This window comes from Thermobia domestica, chromosome 17, assembly GCF_964235325.1.
Source record: "Thermobia domestica chromosome 17, izTheDome1.hap1.1, whole genome shotgun sequence".
Taxonomy (NCBI): domain Eukaryota; kingdom Metazoa; phylum Arthropoda; class Insecta; order Zygentoma; family Lepismatidae; genus Thermobia; species Thermobia domestica.
This window is the reverse complement of record NC_137470.1, coordinates 13,706,397-13,730,731: the sequence shown is the minus strand read 5'-3', so window position 1 is coordinate 13,730,731 and position 24,335 is coordinate 13,706,397. Positions and strand designations below refer to the sequence as shown.

General features: G+C 37.3%; 1 protein-coding gene across 5 annotated transcripts in view; it reads right to left on the bottom strand.

Annotated features, from left to right (window-relative positions):
• LOC145674581 (uncharacterized) overlaps positions 1-24,335 on the bottom strand; it is a 476,266-nt gene that overhangs the window by 142,282 nt on the left and 309,649 nt on the right. For all 5 annotated transcript variants that reach the window (XM_081744773.1, XM_081744775.1, XM_081744774.1 and 2 more), the window contains one exon: positions 3,323-3,531. In XM_081744773.1, coding sequence (XP_081600899.1) covers positions 3,323-3,531 — 209 coding nt within the window. The remainder of the gene's footprint in view (positions 1-3,322; positions 3,532-24,335) is intronic.

The following is a 24,335-nucleotide window of genomic DNA, read 5'->3' as shown; positions in this document are numbered from 1 at the left end:
AAAAGAAATAAAAATATTCGAAAAGCAGAAACTTAGTGAACTAGACAATACGATTTTGCATGTGATATCTTTACCACAATTCACCTATCTGCTTTTGGTATGCCAATATTTACAAAACCCACAAAAACAAAAAACAAAAAAAAAAAAATGCTAAATCTATCTACAGTTGCAAATCGAAAGCAGATAGATGAGTTGTGATAACGGTATCACATGCAAAATCGTATTGTCTAGTTCACTACGTTTCTGCTTTTCGACTATTTTTATTTGTATTGTGTCGAAGATATTACAGAGAAACTCTAAAATTAGCGGTAGTTTAATTTCGCAGTAGTGAAGACCCTTAAGAGCCTGACATACTAAAAATAATATAAAATTTACCATTTTTCTTTTGCTTGTTTATTCATAAAAAATATTTAAGTTTTGCGTCCCACGATTATGCCGGCTAGACTAAAGGAGACGGTGATGATGAGAAATGAATGAAATGGTGAAATGAAGAAAGTGGGAGAAAACCGGAGAACCCACGCATACTATGTTTGTCCACCATAAAGTTCCCTTTGCACGAGCTGGGATCGAACCAAGGGCATTATGCATTATGGAGCAAGCACCAGGGGTGAACGTTCTACCATTGAGCCACCGCGTGGTTATTCATAAGTGAAAGGAGATAATGAAATGCAACTTACCGCAATCATAGATAATGTTATTGTACAAAAGAAAACATGAACCTGAAGAATTTTCAGTGTTGCCATACACAGAAATTATAATGTTGCCAGAATAACATTTCCCCCAAAATCTAAGTTAAGGCAGCGACTAGAGGAACGAACTCAACTGCATTTGATTACGTATCATGTTGTAGTTATATTTAGTTTGTAATAAACAAAATAGTTTCAACATACAGTTATTAAAATTAAATAATAATGTTGTTTAAAAAGTAGTTCACAGGATTCCAAAACATCATTACAGATAATCAAATGCAGTTGAGTTCGTCCCTCTAGTCACTGCCTTAACTTAGATTTTTGGGGGAAATGTTATTCTGCCAACACTGTAACTTCTATGGATGGCAACATTGAAAATTCTTCAGGTTCACATCTTCTGTTACAGAGTTGATTTTTGGTTTAACATCCCTTTCAGCTGCGAGGCTATATGAGACGGGACCTACTGATTAACGTGGAATCCGAAGCACATGAGCTCCCGCCGGGAATCAAACCTGGGTCACCCATGCATTTTCGGTTGTAGAAAAACATTATCTATGATTGCGGTAAGTTGCATTTGATTATCACCTTTCACTTCTGAAAAAAACAAACAAAAGAAAAACAGTAAATTTTGTATTATTTTTAGTATGTCAGGCTAATTAAGCTAGGAAAATAAATTCAGTATCAGTGTGTTCCTGAGGTATAAAGCTTTCTGTTGATATTTTATGTATATGAGGGATACCACGGCAAAGGAAGAGAGGGTAAACTTTGTGGTTTCATATTCTTTTGCATCAGGTTTTTTTTTTGGGGGGGGGAGCATCCCCCACCCTTGAGAATACACTCATAAAAATTGGCATGTGAAGCAATGAAGTAGTATATGCTAATACCCTGTATGGGCACTTGTTGTTTATAAAGGGAAGTAGGAGGGGGGGGGGGGCGAAATTTTTTTGGCCAATTTTTTGAGTCTCAATTTTTTGACGTAAATTACATTTATTTTCAGGACGGTTCCATATAAGACTTCTATCAATAGGGTGGGAATTGCACAAATTTTACCTCGTTGGAATTTGTGTTTTGTGAGCTTTCCAACGATGTATCAATCATGACTCTGTAATAATGAATGGGGGGGGGGGGTGTGACCATGGATGTCAACGCGAAGGTCTGCAACAGCTCTTCGAAAACGATATACAGGGTTTTTTAAATATAGCAATTGCGTTCTGAATTTTATCTCACTTCGTATCGCAGCAATGGCTACCACTTTTTATATTACTGTCACAAGGGTGTTGCCTACACATTAGGGTTATTTCGTCAGCGTAGGGAGACTGCAACGGTTGTCAGGGCTCCCCAAAATCTATTTTTCATATATTTTTTTAGGACTTTTTGTTTCTTTTTTTTCTCCTACTAATAGGGCGGGAATTTAAAAAATGTTATCTTGTTGGAATTTGTGTTTTATAAACTTTCCAACGATGTATTCGTGATGATTCTGTGATAAATAGGCGGGCTACCAGGGTCCCCAACATAACAGTCTACGATTTCGGGCTTTTAAAGCTTAATTTGTTTATTGAAGTTTAGCGATATTTTAAGCAGCGTTGTTATATGAGACGTGGTTCTACACTTTAAGGTGAAATTCGAAGCACCGAGACGCGTTCGAATTTCAAGACTTTCTCCACAGGAAATCCAGCCCGGAACCATGTGCTCCAAAAACGAGCACGGTGGCAACTAGCCGATATCTCGAAATTTCCCACACGTCCACTGCCTAAAAGTATATTTCCGAAAGCGTGAGTTGAAGCTCAGATTCTGTGTTATTTTACAATTATTACATACGTGATAGTGTATGTAAAAGAAATGTCAAATTTCAACGATCAAGTTGTGATTTGAAACCGGAACCTTGTGACTCGACGTTTAACGAGTACTGCTTACTTTCTTATATTTTAAAAAACATACTGCCGAATTCATAGAATATCAAAAAATTCTGATCGTTCTCTCTTAAATATTATAATATCAGTTTATGTTTGTTGGAACATTTTTTTTACGATATGAAAAAGTAAGAAAGAACTAGTGAACACCTTTAAACAGCTTTCAAACATTGCGGCGTTGATTGCGGTACGACTGACGTCATTTAGAAAAAATGACCTGCACAAACACATCAAACCATTATTTCTATCTGTCTGCTCTATCGGATGAATTTGAGTTTGTTGACAATCTACTATATAATTGGCTAAGCACTGACGATCTCACTGTCGACTTCGGTGAAAGCAAGAGCTTTAGAACTGCGCCACATGGTATGTTTACTGTCGGTCCAGAGCTACACTTTCCATTTTATTGCAATAGATGTCAACCACTGTTCAAATCCGAATTGTTTCCATTTCTTATCCTAAAGACAGTGGATAATCAGGTACTACAGCAACTTAAAATACGCTTCATTCAAAGGTTTCCTATTATAATGACAATAGAATTTCGGCATTTGTAGCTCTGCATTTAGTTCTTGAGCTGGTAGTTTACTACTGGAAGGCGCTGGAGGCGATGATAATTCGAGATCGAGCGCCATCAATCGCCATAAACTCGCTCTTCGTACATTAAAAACCATTATGTTAGAGCACTAAGAGTTATTCCCTTTCAAATTAGTGAGAGTAACCTACCTGCACCTGTCCGTGATAAATATCATCCAATAGAGCCTGATCTTGGGCCAAGGAGCGGGTAACTAATCTCTTGCGGCGGCGTTTGTGCAATGTCAGGAACCGGCCAGTGTGAAGAGGTCTCTGTTCTCTTGTGTCCAAAGTCTCCAACAGCAGCCAATCCGAGTCCGTCAAGGTTGCAGTTTGGCTGCGACCTGTTGGCTTCACCGCTCCTATAATGAAACAATAAGAAAAAAAAAAAAACCTTTAAGTCTATGTACTAACGTAAGTTAATGTGACTTATTATATTTTTTAATGCATGAATTAATTGCATGGTTTTTAGATTATATTTACAAGAAAGGACTGCTACAAGAGGCGTTCAAGTCAAACTTGGACTTCACAGTTCAATAAAAGAAGAAATTCTTGGAATTGGAAATTTCATTTATTTTTCGATATAGTCCTTGATGCATTTATACGTTTATTACATCATTCGATGTGTGGAAAGTTTCGGAAACATTTGCCAGTACATCTGAATCATCCTAGAAAACCCTGTTTCACTTCTGTCCAGAGGTCGAAGTGAGAGGGTATGCAGTGGTATGCCATACCGCCTCTGGTTTTTCAGTGATCAAGACAATATTTAAATAGCCGGTATGTTGAGTCAAAATCATAATAAAACATACCACCTCTGCTTTTTTCCCCACTTCGAACACTGCTTCTGTCACTAGCACATGCAATGATGCGATCCAGAAAATCCTGACCCCAGTCAAAAGCCTCATTCAAATCAATGTAGACCAACTCTTCTGTGTCAGTCTAAAGCAAAAATCTGCGTTGGTACCTAGCGTGCGTGATCTTATCTAAAATCTGAATATTGGTGAACCATTGTGTTCACAGTTCTCACAGAAATATTCCTCTCTTGTGCAATTTGACAACAGATTACACTTCGATTAACAAGGACCAAGTTTCTATAAATTCAATGGTCGCAGGAACGACTGAGTTGCGAACCGCGACGGCCTTCTCTAAAAACTATAAACCACTCAAATGTCTTACTGTGGCTGAGCACCGTCACGGCACTATAGACATTAGCAGTTTTCGTCTTCCTTAATAAGAAACTTGACTACATGCTGTTTCGTGCAAGCACTATAACACGTTGCCTGTCATCTTGCTTACCGGTTTCTGGTCTGGCCTGTAACATGTCGCCACTTATCAGTAATACGACACGCTTGTCACATAAGCCGGCTGCACACTGACCAGAGGCAGGACAGCCAAGCCCAGGTAGACGGAGGTAGGAGAGAATGCGGAGAAAGTTCTGAGTGTATTGACTGTGTGTCTCAATCACAACGCTGGAAAGGCCTTTATCTACCGGTGAGCATGCGGTATGAGATTTCATTGTGTTGCTCATAGTACTGTGCCTAGAGTTAACTGTCTTGTGTTCCGGTCAATGAGCCTCCGGCCTTAGTTCTGCGTGAGTACCCACACTAGGATACCATTTTATAGAACTGAAAGTTTTGGTTTTAAAAAATGAAACTTGTAACATTATTTTAAGCGGAATGCACTGGTTGTTTTTATTTTTATTTGACATGAAACTTTTTGCATACTTCTGAACTAGAATTACTATTTCTGACCTTAAAAGTGTACTTGATTTTGTAACTCGAATAAAAGTTGTTCAAAGCTTTGGATTTGAAATAAACTATTTTATACTCGCTGACTAGCTTTGGCTAGCTGCGGGTTCTGCCTCCAGACCCCCGTGTTTGCTCGGCCTGCGGCCTTGCACCTCTTGAATACACAATTCTACCGAATTTCAAGTTTCTTTTCCTATTTCAATTACCCAAAAGATAAGATTTTGTGTCCTAAGAAAACGCCTACTTAAATAACATGGGGATTTCTTCATCCCCCTTTAGACCCCTTAAAAATTAAAAATATTCAATTTCGTCAATTTTTATGTCGGTTAGCCCCAGAAAGCTACAATCATGCCAAATTTCATCATTCTAATCCTGCCAGAACATTTTAGGGTGTAGATGATATCCCATATAAATAACGTCATGAGAAAGATTTTTTAGTTCCCCATAAAGTCACTCTAAAGTTGGTATTTTTATTTTTGGTGATGTACTTAGTTAACTCTAACGAAAACGTACAAGCATATCGAATTTCAAGTTTTTATTCTAATTCCAAGTACCTAAAACATGAGATTATAAAATAAAAATAAGACCCATTTAAATAACATGGGGAAATTCTTCATCCCCTCTTTAGACCCCCTAAAAATTAAAAATATTAATTTTTGGCAATTTTCCTGTCGGTTTGTTCCAGAAAGCTACAATCATACCAAATTTCTACTTTGCATGTCAACCGGAAGTACCTCTTTATTTTATGTTAGTTCATGTGATTTTATATATAGTTAGGATAGGATATTATTTGAAGCAGATAACATTCTGCCTATACGATTAACCAAAATAATTTCATTGAGTTGCTGAACAGGTACACCGTTCTAAAGTAATACTTCATAGGTTAGTAACAGTTTTGATACATTTCCTGAAAAATAATCATTTTGACTGAAATTTCGAAGATACAGTAATTTATTTCACTGGATGGCGTAAATAAATATATAAACTTGGATGTAACATACCTCTGTTTCAAGACGGAAATGCAAATGCAACTCGTAAATGCATTCATAAATCACATTAAGTGATTCTATTGCATAACATAAGTGGGCACAAATCAAAGTACACGGAAGAGTGTGTTTTGACATATTTCTTACTGTAACAGGTATTTTAAAAGGTTGTCGAGTGTCTTATGAAACGTTTTGAGCTCGTAAATTTTTACTTTACAAAAACTATTATGTCATTGAGTAAAAAAAAAAATCCCTGAATTGTTTAAATTTCTGTGTTAATTAGGTAAGTAAATATATATAAAACAAAACCATGTATGGCCCTAAGCCGCTCCAACGCCATCTGCTAGCGACCAGCCGAACTACCTCCAGCCTAGCCACTAATATGTGGTCAGCACGCTGCATCGCTCTCTCGGAGCTTTGTAGATCTAGTGGCCGTCATGTCTTATTCATGTGAATCCCCAGTTTGCCTCACGACGCTGGGTGGACGCCGAAAATTGGGAAGCACCGGCCGGGAATCGAATTCGGGACTACGCAGACTACTGTGTCCTTTCTTCCAGGTCTATATTTAATGTAATAAAAAGCAACTACATTTTTCCCGAAAAGGAGGTTCCTCATCTGTGCCAGTGACAAGTTTTTTTTTTGTTTTTTCTTTCGTTTGATGAATTTAGTTTCGTAAATATCTTCAGAATATAAGGACAATTTAAGTACAGTTTTCAATAAATTAAAAAGAATGTAATTTTGTATATGTTCCAGTCATACCATTGTTATTTCCAAAATAAAAGTTTACCAAATGGAAAGAAATTTCGTCGCTGACTGTACATATGTTTAACGTGTGTGTAGGTAGAGAACTTTTGCAAAACAACTTAATTATTATTAAAATATCCCCGTAATATGAAATGAACCGCGTAAGACAAAAAGACAAATGGGTTCTGGGATGTAAAAATCCTTACTTAGAATTCTCTGACTTCTTACGAGAATGGGTCTGACACTTTTCCAAATTTCTTCATCTTTTCATTAAATTTCCTTAACTTTTCCAGGACTTCGTAAGAGTAGACTGAATTCCCTGACTTTTCCCGGACTTCGTAAGAGTAAGTTCAATTCCCTGACTTTTCCAGGACTTCGTAAGAGTAAGTTCAATTCCCTGACTTTTCCAGGACTTCGTAAGAGCAAGCTCAATTCCCTGACTTTTCCAGGACTTCGTAAGAGTAGGCTGAATTCCCTAACTTTTCCTGGACCTCGTAAGAGTAGGCTGAATTCTCTGACTTTTCCTGGACTTCGTAAGAGTAAGTTCAATTCCCTGACTTTTCCAGGACTTCGTAAGAGTAAGTTCAATTCCCTGACTTTTCCAGGACTTCGTAAGAGTAGGCTGAATTCCCTGACTTTTCCAGGACTTCGTAAGAGTAGGCTGAATTCCCTGACTTTTCCAGGACTTCGTAAGAGTACGCTGAATTCCTTGACTTTTCCAGGACTTCGTAAGAGTAAGCTCAATCCCCTGACTTTTCCAGGACTTCGCAAGAATAAGCTGAATTCTGACTTTTCAAGGTGTTCTAAGCTTTTCATTTTTTCAGGGTGAGCAATAACCAACACACGGTAAAAATGGTTCACAACCTGTAGTTCTGAAACCGTTGAGAATAACACTCGTGGTTGGTCATATGAAGTCATTTGCTTAGAATCACCCATACTACCATTCCGCAGAGTATTATTACTTCTTCCCGGGAAACCCTGTAGACCAGAATAATGACGCTCGAGTTCGAACGTTCACATGCTAACAACGGCAAATGCAATCTAGTTGTTTTGTTTAAGGTAAAGCAAGTTCTAACCTGCTGACGTGTTCACAAAATATAGAAAATAAATAAACTTAAAGATTTGATTAGAACACAGAGGGACGGAGAAAATGTGAAATAACGAAATTTAGTTGTCATCTGATTTCCGCTGGTACCAGGTCTGTCCGGCAGACAGAGTCAAGAACTTGCTGGACACTACAGTTTTTTTTTCTGATTTCAGTCAAACAAGTGAAAAAACAAAATAGAGGTTACAAACTTCTTTTACTTCTTTTTGTAATCCCATGAAGGAGCACCGAATTTGCTGACAACTCTGAAATTTGTACTGTTGGTTCAACGATTTTTTCCCCTCGGTCATGAAAATTTGTGGACTGATTAGCACAGCAGACTTCTGACATCAACGTTTGCTGAATTGATGATGAAAACAAACCTCAAGATTACCTGACCTGTGTGGATTTTTTAAAGGATTTATGAAAAAAGTTGCAAGCAGCAAAATATGAAATAAAGTATGTGTCTAAATAAAAATACTGAGAAAATTCGATAATATGCTTTTGTGTGTGAGAGAGTAAGTGAGGGGGAGAGTATGAAACATGTTACTTTGGGAATGTTTATGTCGAACAATTATGTCCACCTGTATGCAGATATCAGAGAAAAAACGGTACGAAATAACGATTTGGTTTGAGTTTAGCGTCCCTTTCAGCAGCGAGGCTATATGAGACGTGAACCTACAATTTAACGTGGAATCCGAACTACATGAGCTTCCACTCATCGGGAAAATAACCCACATCTCCCATGCCAAAGGTGTATTACGCTAACCGCTCAGCCACGAGGGAGCGAGGTAAGAAATAACGAGCAATAGTTGCTTGATATAGACAAAATGTGGGTCCGTCTCCTTCCTTAATGTCTATTCAAACCTGAAGATGTTCTTTTATCTAGCTCTAGCTCTTTTATCTTTATTTCTTGTTTTTCCTCTTACATCTGTTAAAAATAAAGAACTTATTTCCACCTTCAATGATAATGAATTTGTTTGTGACAAAAAGACTAGTTTTTATATCAAAACTGTGAGAACTAACTAAATGGAACAGGTGTTCGCTACTGTTCGAGAATTGAGTTCTTGTATTTGACAACAATCAAGCAATTCATGCTGGGATTTGGTTGACCATTTGCTTTAGCACTGTCCATGTGACAAACTAATATGACTTAAACATGATTTATGAATGTAGCATTCAAATAGGTCAGCTTAGTAAATTTAATTACCATCATCATCAAGTCTGTTTCCAACAAGAAATATTTATTTTAAATACTATAGTTATGACAGATTTTGCTGCCCCGTGCAAATGCACGTGTTGCACATATGGTAGAGAAATTTCCAGTCGCCATTAGTAACCAAATATTCTAGTTTGGCGATAAGAAATTGGCAACTGCTATTTTGCCTTCGAGAAACTGGCGACTGAACTCCCTGCTCTAGCTACCGGATTCAACGTAAAGTTTCGCGCCATCGGTTGGTCAGATTATATTATGAATTTTCAACGTATCAAGAACGGGTTTCATTTTCAACCTTATCCCTGTATTCAAACCGGAAGTAATAAATCTACCATTTCGAGTTATAGGTCTACATAATTTCACGGTGGGAAGGGAAAGTCACTTGTTTTCTTCATCGTATACCAAGTGTTTACAGTTTTTTTCACGTCGAAAAGTTGGCAACCTTAAATTAGAATCGTTTTCTGCTTTGAATACGTTAATTTTACGGCAATGAAAAGAAAGCTATTTATTCAAATCATATGTATGTAATATTCCTTACAATACAGAACAAATTCATTAACATGCTTCACGTACCTTCAAATAATACTCTTACCTATTTTTAGCATGACTACTAGTGAACAATACAAAAGAAGGTAAAGTTAGAAAATGAACAATAGTCCTAAACCAGAAAAAAAAATACATATGTAAATTATACAAAGGCAAATTGTAATCCCAAACATATCACACACCATTTCGTTCTACAAGACGGCTCTGAACTCATAAATCAGGCAACAGAGAAACGGCCGGAATGTTTATCGACCTGTTACGTTACGTAAGAGTTCTACATGGAACAATGAACTACTGGTATGAGGAAAGCCCATTTTCTTCTGAAAGGCACAAAAATACCCAAAAGAAAAATAATAATAACAGACTACAGCGTTAGCTTATAGCAAAAGAGCACGTAGGAGAACAAAGGAAAATCCAGCCACTGAATAATTTACTCTGAATTAATTTTCAGTTGACTAATTTTTACAGTCAAAATGAATAATAGTCGATTGTGCTCTGATACAGGAATAAAATTAATAGTAGCCACTTTCCTTATTCAAGAAAGAAGAAAAACTAGCACTAAAAATTAATATCTTTATGAACAGTTCAAGTAGTTCATAGTATTAGCACCAGAGGACGCCAATGTAGTGAAATTCGCGCCATTTTTATTGTTTTCGAAAGTTATTGGAAATTTCCGTATAAATGGGTCACAAATAACTTCATAAGTATACAACTTATGTGAGAAATTATAGAGGCAAATAAAAAAAAATAATTATCAGTTTCCAAACTATTACTAAGAAAACTTCGTTCCTATTTAGACACAACAAAATCACTTTTATGCTTATTTTGGACAATAAACTTTAAAATTTTAATTTTGAACTCTGATCTTTTACTACAAGAAATAATTAACTTTTCTTTCTGATACTGAGTTAACATTTTCTATGCCATTCTATTTGCGAATAGTGATTAGTTAAAAATATCTAGCACAGGTTGACTAATTGTTTCTATTAACAATGAAGGGAACTTAAATACTGCGAGGCAAGGCTTAAATTGTTTAGGAACCACCCCTTAAAAATACAACGTTATACCATATCTAAGAATGTTGATCCAGAAGGCAAAATTAGAAAGAATTATACACCATTCAAAAAAGCATGGGACCGTCAACCAGAAACTGGATTAAATAACTGAGGTATCTTCGTCGATAGTGAGAGCATGGGCGGCGATTAGGCGGGAAAGAGGGGCAGTTGAAGTGGCCCTTAATGTATATAGTTTCATTTGGGAATATAAAGTATTTTGTATGTATTACTGACTCATAGAAATGTTGGTGTCATATAATACTTGTCGTGCCTGAGTACGTATTGGTTATTTGTCTTCCCGTGGAGTTAAGAAAGCTACGGGTCAATATAACTCTCAAGAGACCTCCAGTTTTAATATAACTTTTGCGAAACAAGCCTCACTATTCATTACTATGATTAATATTATCCTTTCTATTTATTTGTTTTGCAAATTTGTTATTAAATAATTAGATCACACAATTTTCCAGACAGAATTTTAAGATGTTCATGAGCAAGGAATCAAATCTTTTCTTACACTTTTGTTGTTCAAGAGTACAAAGGGCTAGTACCTACTTGCGTTGCTGTTGTCAATTTACTTAATAAAATATGAAATACGAAACAAAGTGTTAGAAGCAACCAGGGGAAAACTAGCATTAATATACAATTATTCAGATCATGTCTTGCCCCCCCCCCCCCACACACACACTTTTAATGTCCAATCGCCGCCACTGAGCGAGAATGATGAATTTGTATTTCAATTCAACTTATTAATACAATTAATTAATTAAATTAATTAATCAGTAATTCTACTGATTAATTCAGACAATGAATGAAACCTGAGCGTGCTAACGTGCTACGTTTGGTGTAACGTGCTACGTTTGGCATAATCTGTTGCAGCTGGTACGCGCGGCTGCGAAGCAGACATGAGCGTTGTTGCCGCTCACTCAACCGGCATTTCTTGCTATGTTTGAACGAAAAACGGAGAAAAAGTTTTGCATCTATTGACACCAAGATATCACAAAACAACAACGGCAGAGAACGTTATAATTGCATACGGTAAAACGATGCGGCAACAGTGGCAACCTCGTGACATGTCCCGCTTGCGTGGCTGGCTAAAACAAAGCAGCAGAAGGAAATCATTTCGTGGGGGATTCGCAAAACAACTCACCGTCCAACGGTAACTGAAGGGTTAAATCAAACGTATTATAGACGTTGGAGTGTTAGTTAGTGGCAGCCTTCGTGTGAAAACCGGGTCTACGTTGTGCTGAGTGGATGAAAAAGGTCAAGTGAGATTCAGAATCCTTTTCATATATACTATACATCCATTTACTTTATATGATCCAGTTACAAACTTCATAACACTGTTTTATTTATAAATTTTCCCCAAATGTTACCCCTGTGTACATTACTCTCTTCCACAGTACGAAATTCTTTTCCAACTTTTCCTTGATTTTGACCTTTGGACTTCTCAGAATGTGATCTTTACACGTTTATTACTTTCTTATTTTATGTAATTACTTGTCACAATTTATCATATCGTACAGATTTTGATACATGTAGGTCTTGTTGACGGTAAGTGTTTCACAAAATGTTGGGTTTTTGCGGCGCTCTTCACAAGAAGAATCTGAACGGCTTCTAGCATTCAAGCTTTGAAATACAGATTTCTACCTTCTATGAGGGGAGCACGGTTGTAGAACATTACTTCTGCTGCGTATAATCCCTGGTTCGTTCCCCGGTCATGTTAGTTTGTGTTGAACATCATGCTCGTGGGTTTTCTCCGGGTACTCAGTTTCCTCCCACATCATTCCACCAATTATTCCATCGTCATTCACTTGCCAATCAACTTTAGCCTAACGGGCATTATCGAGGGACGATAAACTCGAAGATTTCATTTCATTTTCTCAATCTTCTGTGGTACTTTAAGGTAACTAGTAAGATGGCAGCCGTCTTAAATACAGATTACTTTCCCTTTTTTAACAAACTTTGGGGTGTTAGGGTATATATATATAGGGTGTTTCAAAACAACACCAACAACAACGTTTGGGAAGTGATTCCTGACACCAAGATAAGACAAAAAGTATAGACCAACCTGAGTGCACTGATGCTTCCTTTCGGATTTATAGGCTGCCGAAAACATGAACTTTAAACGCTCATAGCTCCAAAACTATGGAACCTACCGTAGTCGGGTCAAGACTTCACTTAGGAACTAGTATATGCGCTATCCAAAATACATGCTTCAGAATCCTAATGTATTCACGCAACAGTTTTTATAGAGGGAATTTGACTACGGGCATGCAATTTTAAGCACTCACCAACTACCTCTATAAAAATTGTTGTGGAAGTATCGCAGGATTCTGAAACATGGATATTTGGATAGGGCACATACTAGTTTCTAAGTGAATTCTTGATCGGATTATGGTAAGTCCCATAGTTTTGCATGTGTGAACCTTTAAGGTTCATTATTCATGTTTTCGGCAGCCTATAACTCCGAAAGAAAGCATTTGTGCTTCCTTGTTGGTCTATACTTTCTATCTTATCTGCGTGTCAGAAATCACCTCCCAAACGTTGGCGTTGTTTTAAAACACCCTGTATATATACACTTTCCCATTGTGCCATACAAATTTCATTAGGACCTGGTTGTGGTCTTCGAAGCTAGACCACGAAACTCTTAACGACTGACATTGTTAATATCGTAATTAACCGGCTTCATTGTGTACTCGTAGCTTCACTTGAATGCTCAAAATTCAAGATACAAGATGGCTGCAAGTAAGGTTGCCAACTTCTGAAAATAGAAATAACGGACACTTTTCTGGAGTACATGTACTCTTAAGATTGTGACATCATCGCTTGTCAAAAATATGAACAATCTGAAAGTGGATACCTCTCATAAAATTAAGAGTCTTCATCCCGGCGAAATTAAAATACCGCTAATTTTACATTAATTACGTGATATCTTCAAATAGATAAAAGATAATCGAAACGTGGAACAAGAGCGCCCTAGACAATATCATTTTACATAAGAAACCATTTCATTTTACATAAGAAACCGTTATCACGACTCACTTATCTGCTTTCGATTCCGAGCCATTTTGAAAATCGGCATTTATTTTCGCGTTTCTAAACAGCTGAAAACGGAAAGCCACTAGGTGACTTGTGATAACGGTATCTCACGCAAAATAATATTGTCTAGGGCGCTCTTGTTCCATATTTCAATTATCTTTTATCTATTTGAAGATATTACGTAATTACTGTAAAATTAGCGGTATTTTAATTTCGCCGGGATGAAGACACTTAAACGATTCGGAGTTCGAATTTAATGATAACTTTAGTTTATTTTTTAAGCATTTATTAAACTTACGTATTCCAGTTTTGGTTGAGGCGGCACATGTAATTTTTGTAGTCTATCACCAATAATACATCGTAATTAAAACAGAAGAGCAAATATAATTGGCAATATAATTATGGCATGCACAAAATATAATAGAAAAATAAGACCTACCAGCTTCGCTGGGGCTGATAATATCTCATAATTCCTACATACTTTTACTGTGTCTGGATGCATTATTTAATTGGAAGATGTTTATTGAGGATGAACCAGTGCCAGCTGCGCTCTTGAAAATATACTTTTCTTGGCCTTTAGCAGTTTTCATATTCATCTCTTCAGCAAATTGCACGTACAATAGGTCGATATCAAAGCGAATTATAAGCTCTCCTTTAACCAAGTTCATCGACAAACGGTTCCTTTTGTCACTCCAAAAGAAACTGAATAGAACTTGTAAGAAGAAAAATTATCGGACATTTAACGTCCGGTTTTGAGGTCGTAGCGGACACCGTACAACGAGGTCAAAAACCGAACTGTTCGATAAAATATTGGACGATTGTCAACCCTATCTGCACGATACATACAAACAAAACAGTGTATATCAGATATAATTTGCTACCTTCATTAGTATTATAAAATTGTAGTGCAATACAAGTGAGATCTTGTCTTCCGGTGACATTTTACTTGAGATAAAATAAAAACTGCACATGATTGTAAATTTCCTTGAGTTCCTCACATAATACGGACCGACGTATGTCACGTGGACCAAGATAAAACCGCAATTTTAAGAAACCGAGTATAAGTAAAAACCGGCGCGAGTATAAGTAAAAACCTGTGTTTGTGCTGCTTGTGGTTAAAAGAGGGGAAAATGTAACCCAATAAAAAAAAGTACTTAAAACCACAAGAGTTAGCCGGCAGAACAGCCAGAATAGAAATTCTGTGCTTTTGCTTTTGAGGTGGTAATCATCTATCCTCTCTCTTTACTTAAAAGTCACTGAATCCAATTTAACAAGTGACGTAGCGGCACGAATATTTGCCGAAAAATGTAAGCCACTATGTCAAACCATTGAAATAATAGCAAGTAAGAACTGCATATATTAACGTGGAAATAGAAAGGACGCCCTCGCAACCTGTTTACAAACAGCATCTATGAAATAGCTTAACTACACAATCAAGTGCTAGGAGTGCCAGATGGTTAAAAAAGATACTAAGCAATGTTTGTTTACCTTTTCAACTTGGAGGTCATAAAATTGAAGGAGTTACTGACTCAGCAAATGAGCGCTAACTTTTATAAAAGAAGCTCTGCTCGGATTTAGGGATGGCCACAAAGTTCCGGTTCCGGCGGAACCGGTTCCGCGAGGAACCGGTTCTCGGAGATCCGGTTTTCAGAACCGGTTCTGGAACCGGTTCCGGACCTGGATCCGAAAACCCGGTTCCAGAACCGGATCTTAGGAACCGGTTCCAGACCTGGATCCGAAAACCCGGTTCCAGAACCGGATCTTAAGAACCGGTTCCAGATCTGGATCTGAAAACCCGGTTCCAGAACCGGATCTTAGGAACCGGTTCCAGATCTGGATCTGAAAACCCGGTTCCAGAACCGGATCTTAGGAACCGGTTTCAGATCTGGACCTGAAAACCCGGTCCCAGAACCGGATCTTAGGAACCGGTTCCAGACCTGGATCTGAAAGCCCTCAAAGACCCGTAAAGGAAGCACAAAGTTCACCTTCAAATATAACGCAAAGAGGACCATGCACTTGTGCCTTCCCCGCCGAGACCCGCTTGTGCCCCCAGAAAAAAATTTTGGTAAACCAGTGGGTGTTTAGCAAAATGAGTTGGCCAGTTTGCCCGTTTAGCCAATGAGTTTGCCAGTTACCCACTTTGTTTAGCCAAATGAGACAAGCTGCCGCCGCCTGGGCGCCTGCCTGTCGCTTCCACCATTTCATCTAGCATACTGTTCACAGTTTGTCAGCAGCTCGCGTTTAGCGTAGGGATGGTAACAAAGTTTCGGTTCCAGTGGAACCGGTTCCGCGAGGAACCGGTTCTGTTTTCAGAACCGGTTCCAGACCTGGATCCGAAGAACCGGTTCTAGATCTGGATCCGAAGAACCGGTTCTAGATCTGGATCCGAAGAACCGGTTCTAGACCTGGATCCGAAGAACCGGTTCCAGACCTGGATCCGAAAAACCGGTTCCGGAACCGGATCTTCAAGAACCGGATCCGTTCAGACCCGAAAACCGGTTCCACCAGGAACCGGTTCTGGCCATCTCTACTCGGATTATCTTACTTCAATCGTTGGTGTTAAATGGATCGTAAAATATCTTCAACTGCTTAAGGATCAGGCTTCCAAAAGGAGGTTCGTCATAGTGTGTACATAAGGCGGCAGGCTCGAAAGAAATACCCTTAGAAATAAGCGCCAATACTAGAATTAAAAACACTACTTCTTGATTTCAAATATTTCGATATTTCAAATCATTAGCACGAAGTCTCAAAAGGTGTAAGTCAATCAACTGGATTATTTTAATTTGGTAAATGTGTGGTCATCACATCAAGAAATTCTATTGCTGATTTCCTTTACCACTTTCGCTAGCCCTCTCTTTCATGTAGCGTCCCCAAATGTCCTCATGATGCTGAGTGAATGCAGTAGTGTACATGCCCATCTTGTTTTCTTCCATGGTCACCCATCCAAGTATCACCAAAGCCTCCATTGCTAAAGTTTCCATTTTAGTACCGGCCTATATGAAACGACCCTAGAGATTAATCTTTGCAAGATGGAGATCGGGTCAAAATGACCACAACACCTAAAAATGTCGTTCTTTTCGTACATTATCTATTAGAAATACGCTAGAAATTCCATGTATTCTTCATGAACTCGCTGTTCAATGAGACCCGTCTCTTCTAATCTGGGAAAGAACTTCATGTTTAGAACAAATATACAAGGGCAAAAGAAAAAAGGCACGCTCTTGGCGTTCCGAGGATTTATTTGATATCTTAACCGCATTCTTACACTACTTCAACACAAAAATATTTTCGAAAACTTAGTTCAAGAAAATTTTTCCTTACGCTCAGTGACGTAACTAGGGGGCAAACAGGGTTTGTGTCCCGGGCCTGGATTCGGAGGCGGAAAACTGGGCAAATATTTATTTTTTATTATAAAGCAAGGAAAAGAGTTTTAGTAAACTAAAGATCATAAAAAAATACCTTAGAAACTTAACAGGACAACAACGACTCACCAACCTTACAATCATATCCATAGAGCATAAGTTAGCTTCAAAGCTATCTTTTGAGGACATTTTAAAAACCTTTGCCGCCAAAAGAGCCCGGAAAGTTAAATTTTAGTTCTAGCTTTTAGTGTTTTTATTTAACTTACATTGATTTAAGAGGTTTCTAAAATGTCCGAGTATAATATTCAAGACAACAGCTTGACTGTCATAATTAAATATTCTATTCTAAAGCAACAGGCTGTTGATTCATTCTACAAATATACACATCCCGATATAATTCCAAAAACAATATGATTTGCAGCTATTATGATACGACTATAAGAATGAATATGTCAAGCATGCTACTCTCAGATTATAGTTTGGTGTTTTATCTTTTACTAAAAATTAAATTATGTTTGAAATCAAGCTTTACCACTTGAAAAAAAAAAATGGAACAGGAGAATTACTGTGTAATGCCAATATCAGACGTAGTCGGGGAGTGTTTTGGTTTAATTGGTCAAGTTGGGGGGGGGGAGCTACGGCGAGTTCTTGCCCCGGGCGGTAACTAGTCTAGTTGCGTTGCTGCTTATGCTTTTGTTTTATTGATATTTCGGGAAAGAGCTTTCGGATCTGTAATGCATCTTATGCTTTAATAAATTAGCTATATCACTATATGGGAATATCCCAAAATCACTTAATTTATTTCTCTCTCTCTCTCTCTCTGTCTTTCAATGATCTAAACTAATGACTATTTCACATCTGAAATCGAACGCAGGTCTCCCACCCTAAATACAAAACAAAGTTTATTATTTAGCGTAAGGACGTCCTTAATATTCGAAAGCAGGGACAAATTTAAGAAGAACTTCATTATGGGTAAATTTTTGAATATTTTACCTTTTCGCAACAAGAATACTTTTATATATATATATATATATATATATATATATATATATATATATATATATATATATATATAAATCTTTCTTACGGAAGAGTTCATATTCTCTTCGATATGGGTGAAAATATTCGAATTCTTCATGGTTTGAAACGAAAAGAATCGTGTCTATGTTTAAAAAGTCATAATGTCGGAATTTTGATGCCAGGTCTAAGACAAAATAGGTAACCGGATATACTAACTGGGATTGATTCTTTGGAGTTTATTTATACTAGACTCTATGAGACAGCCTATTTCGGTTTAATTTATGATCCGAACCATATATCCTCGAACGACGAATCGAACTAGGGTCTCCAATCGAAAGTGAAGAAACGCATAATTCAGCCAGAAAATTCCATCCTGGCAAAGTCATCTCCCAACCCCAAATAACTTAACCCTCAGTGCAAAATTAATTCACGTAATATGTATGGAAGCCAGAGTTTAAACTTTACTTTTACCTTGACAGTCTTCTTCCCGGCGAAATTAAAATACTGCTAATTTTACAGAAATTATGTGATATCTTCAAATAGATAAAAGATAATCGAAACGTGGAACAAGAGCGCCCTAGACAATATTATTTTACATGAGAAACCGTTATCACGACTCACTTATCTGCTTTCGATTTCGAGCCATTTTGAAAATAGGCATTTATTTTCGCGTTTCTAAACAGCTGAAAACGGAAAGCCACTGGTGACTTGTGATAACGGTACCTCACGCAAAATAATATTGTCTAGGGCGCTGTTGTTTCATATTTCAATTATCTTTTATCTATTTGAAGATATCACATAATTACTGTAAAATTAGCGGTATTTTAATTTCGCCGGGATGAAGACTCTTTACAAAGTTCCGAAAACACTGCAGATTGCCATTTTCCATTAACTTCACTCAGGGGCGGCGATTAGGGGGCAGTTTCCCCCACTCTTTTAGTGACCCCTTAATATGTATAATTTCATTTGAAAATGTAAAGTTTTCCTAAGTATTACTGGGTCATGGAAAAACATGGTGCAATATAATATTTGCTGTTGCGTAAGTACCGGTACGTATTGGTTATTTGCCTTCCCGTTGAATTAAGAAAGCTACAGGAATTGAGTTTTAATCACAATTCAAAGCAATTAATATTACAATTGCGTATTTCTTTAAATGCCATAGCATATGCTTGCAGTATTTACTGTCTTTCATTTTCTAAGAGTAATAACATACATTTAATGGCATGCGTGGAATTAAAAATATAAATTGTTCATTAATCCCCAGTTTCACTATAAAACAAGCCTCATTATTTATTATTATGATTAAGCGTAATATTACCCTTTCTATTTATTTGTTTTGCATATTTGTTTTTAAATAATCTCATCACACAATTTTCCAGACAGAATTTTAAGATGTTCATGAGGAAGGAATCAAATCTCTTCTTACACTTTCGTTGTTTAAGAGTACAAAGGGCTAGTACTTACTTGCGTTGCTCTTGTCAATTTACTTAATAAAGTATGAAATACGATATATGGTATTTTAACCAGGGTTGGTAAAAACCATGGTTTTTATTGAAAGAATCAAAAAACCCTGGTTTTTTTGGTTAAAAACCCGGTTTTTATGGTTTAAACCAGTTTTCTTGGTTTAAATAATTTTCTCTATGTATTTATATCACATATGGACAGAAATAAGTTTGATTCGCCTTGGTGTTATTATGCAACAACCAGATTATGCTGGAAGGGGTCACATAAGCTTAAAGCGGAATCCAAACCGCTTTTCGGCTTACATCTGAGGGAAATTGTCCTCCATTTGAACTCGAAACCGGGACTAATTGGCCACAAATGCGATACCTCTGCCAACTCACTCACGAAGGACTCTTGATAAAACATACATTGCATTAATCTTTATATACTTATTAATATAATTGTCAAGAGTAATTTCTGAAGGACAAAAAGATAAACAATTGCACAAGTGAAACCATTATACAGAATTACATATGGACAATTTCAAAATACTGCAGAGTACAGAAGAACTAATTTAGTCCAAGTTAGTTCACTACGACTTTTATTAGTCCAAGTTGAAGAAATATAACGGCTTACTTTGCATATCAGTAGAAAAGTGAATAAAGATACGAATTATTTGAGTCCACTTTGGCTCTGATCCATTTATACATAAATAGATACCAAAGATCCTTCTGATTTTAATAAATGCCTCTCGTGGGGTTTGTATGACCCTCTCCCCAAAAGTACGGCATTTCGATGTATTTTATCAATAGTAAAAATTATTAAAATGAAATAATTCTTAGAATTTTCCTTTGATTGCAATTGCGTAACAATAATAAACTATAAAAAAAAATCACAAAAGAAACATTCATAAACTTTTATTATATGTAAGTTGCTTTTGTAGTATAATCTCTGAGTAATGAATGGAGAATTTAGGTCTGAATATAATACGAATAATATAAGGAGTGAAACGTGATAACTCACAAATGTGTGTTCATTAAGATTTTACTAACACTTACTCTTTTACGAAAATATTTCGTTTTTTTGGTTTAAACCAGTTGGTTTTCTTGAAACCTTGGTATAAACCAGCCAACCCTGATTGTAACTGAAAAAGATAGTACCCTATTAGTTATACAACCTTTCGCCAAACAAAGTGTTAGAAGCAACCAGGAAAACTAACACTGATATACAAATATTCAGATCATGTCTTGCTCCCCCCCCCCCCCACAACTTTTAAACGTCCAATCGCCGCTACTGGCTTCACTCGAAATCATACTGGCCAACCACGATGGGAATGATAAGCTTGAACAACTCTGGCTTACACTGGCAACAATAATAATAAATGTTGGCACACTGGTTTTCAAGATTAATTTCTCTTTTCAGCCCCACGGCTACACACGGTTTGGGACCCGAAACATAGAAACCTTTTCCGGAAATGGAACCATATCTTCCACGTTGAAATCATAAATGGTAACCACATAGCCAAGAAAGAATTTAATGAAAGACAGAAAGGAATTGTTAGTAGAAATAAAGTAAGGGCAAGCAAATAAGACAAGTTTTTAAAGGAACCTTACCTGGTAGCATTGAGAAAATTCGGGAAAACTCCACTCGGGACGGTCGATCGACGGGTTAAACATTCGCACGTATGCTTTCTTATGATAAATATATCGGGTGTTCTAAAATGGCGTCCACGGATTACACAGCACTATCCAGGGCTGAATTAACGCATCTGGAGGCCCGGAAAAAAAAAAAAAAAAACTGGCTCCAGCTGACTTCACCTAATACATTTCTGTGAAAGTACAGCAGGAAAGTTAATGGAATATGTTTCATATTTTTGGTCATATTTTCTTTTATGATGATCACTGTGTCTTCATAATTTGTTTTAATTAGCAAGTTGAGATTTTGATCACCACCTGGAGGCCTGGGGCTATAACTCCCTAAGACTCTCCCCTTAATCCGTACCTGGTACTTTCCTACAAGCCAAAATGAAGAGAATATATACAGAGGGTGTCAGGAATCACCTTCCAAACGTTGTCGATGTTGTTCTGAAACAAAGATAAGACAAAAAGTATAGACCAACCTGGGTGCACAGATGCTTCCTTTTGAAGTTATAGACTGCCAAAAACTTGAAAAAAAATGAAATTTAAAGGTCCATATCTCCAAAACTATGGGACTTACCATAGTCGGATCAAGACTTCACTTAGAAACTAATATGCGTCCTATTCAAAAATCCATGTTTCAGAATCCTGTGATACTCACGCAAAAATTTTTATAGAGGAAGTTTCGCTACGGGCATTTACTTTGAAGTACTCACCAACTCCCTCTATAAAAATTATTGCGGAAGTACTACAGGATTCTGAAACTTGGATATTTGGACAGGGCACATACTAGTTTCTAAGTGAAGTCTTGACCCATCTACGATAGATCCCATAGTTTTGGAGCCCAAAGTTCATTTTTTCACGTTTTCGGCAGCCGAAATGAAGCACCCAGGTTGCCTATACTTTTTGTCTTATCTTGGTGTGAGGAATCACCTTCCAAACGTTGTCGGTTTTGTTTGAAACACCTTGTATACTTTTCGAGTCTTCGTGTTTAGAGACGCGAATTTCACTATGAGGCAACGTTGCAAATAAGACGTTGCCACTAGTAGAGCTATTAGCGTAACAATCGATGTAACTAGTGGATTCATAATGAATGCTAAGGGCTCTAAGTTAATCTACGACTTTGCCACATAGTGCAGTTGTTTATTCGTTATAGCGGCTAAAGGAAGCCCCAAAGAGAGTATACCATTATATACAGAGACTCACTTTAATATTCGGCCACCCCATTGTATTAGCGTTTCATCTTATTTTATAACCTACAGTTATGTAGAATGATATTATTGTTTACGTTATTTGAAACCTCTATATTTTCTGCACTTTTTACAAAAAAACTAAACCATTAAAATTTAACACAAACGTAAAAAACCAAACCACTTCTTCTCAAACACAAAAATTAGAATCACTTTAATATTCGGCCACCATATAGTATTGAAACTCTCCTGTTGCATTCCTTAATGCATGAAAAAGATTTTAATACCTAGTTGGGTACCCTCTATTGCGTATTACCACCTTCAAGCGATTTTGCATGTTTCCAGTTATTTTTGCTGTATATACAGGTGCAATACGGGCCCATTCTTCTGTCAACCTTCTCTTTAGTTCCTCTTTTGATGTTACCGGCATTTTCCGGACTCTAGAGTCGAGTTCATCCCACAAATTTTCAATGGGATTGAGGTCCGGACTTTGTCGCGGGGTTTCGATGACTTTGGGACAGTTGTACAGAAGCCACTCACGCACAATATACGCCTTATGTTTCGGGTCATTATCTTGATAAAATTTGAAAGTGTCGCGGATTCCAAGTTTGATGGCACTCTTGTGTAAAGTCTCTTTTAGGATGTTCAGGTATTGTTCTTTTGTCATTGTTTCATCTATAAACTTGAGTTCTCCCACACCGCCTGCAGATAAACACCCCCAAACCATTACATTACCCCCACCATGTTTCACTGTTGCTTGCAAATTCACTTTCTTTAGTTCTTCATTTGCCTTACGCCACACTAGAACCCTACCATCTGACTTAAAAACGTTGAATTTGCTCTCATCAGCAAAAATAACGTCTTTCCACCATTCTGGTTCCTTTTGCACATAGAGTTTTGCGAACTCAAGTCGTTTCTTTCTGTTCACTTTGTTGACAAATGGTTTTCTTCTAGCTACCCTTCCGTGATACCCTTCCTTTCTCAGTACTTTCGGAACGGTCTCCGGGTGTACATCTTTTCCGCACTCTTGCAACAATTCCGCTGCAATCTTCGGTGCACTTAATTTTGGATTTTTCTTCACTTTTCTTACAATCACACGTCTGTCTCGTTCATTTAGTTTGGTAGGCCGACCTCTCTGCTTCACGGATTCTATCCTATCTTCGTTCTTGTAACGTCGCACTATGTCACCAACTGTACTCCGTGGTATATTCAAGAAACGGGCAATATGCCTATTAGAATCCCCCTTTTCGTGACAAAAGATGAGCAACTGGCGCTGTTCAAACGTTGTGTTACAACTTTTTCGCCCCATTGGAAGTGTTACACTGCAAATCCAACACCTATTCGCACTCTCTAATACGAAGACAAGAAATGAGTTGTACATACAATGTTCTTCCTATCAATCCTTTTGTTTCCTAAACGAGAGATACAGCAATAAGACCGTCAAGTCATTTTTGTGGCCGAATATTAAAGTGTCATGATACGAAGGCAGTTTATAGAAACAAAGCAGCTAGTTAGGCATACTTTTCGTTTGCAACTTTTACACATTATGAAATAGTACGCGAGACATGATAGTTGTTCCGTGTCATCGCTTACTAATTGCTACGTATTTATATTAATGCATCCTTCGAGGCATATGACAATAATATGGGGTGGCCGAATATTAAAGTGAGTCTCTGTAGTATTCTTGGTTTATTTCGAGCTGTAGAACTGCGCTCTGTCGTCCATGGGCAACATTTTCAGAACACCCGGTGTATATATATTTGTTTCTTCCATATAACATGAACATTTTTAAAGCAGCAAACAGCATTAACTCTTACCTACAGTTCTTGTTAAAACATGTATGCGATATTAGCCTGTGACACGGAGCACAAGCCATAATCTGCAATCTGTCACTGTTTATTTCGCCGCGGTAGCAAACTGTGCCCTACATTTTCCTGTACGATTTATGAGCCTGTTTTTTGTACATTTTTTTTTATCAAATGAATAAGTGTCACTTTTTTTCTTATCCAATTCATGTTCCTTATTTCTAATCCGTGCCGAGATAACTTGGCATTCATATTGCCCTACATTCTGTTGAAAAAAATTGTGTCAGTTTT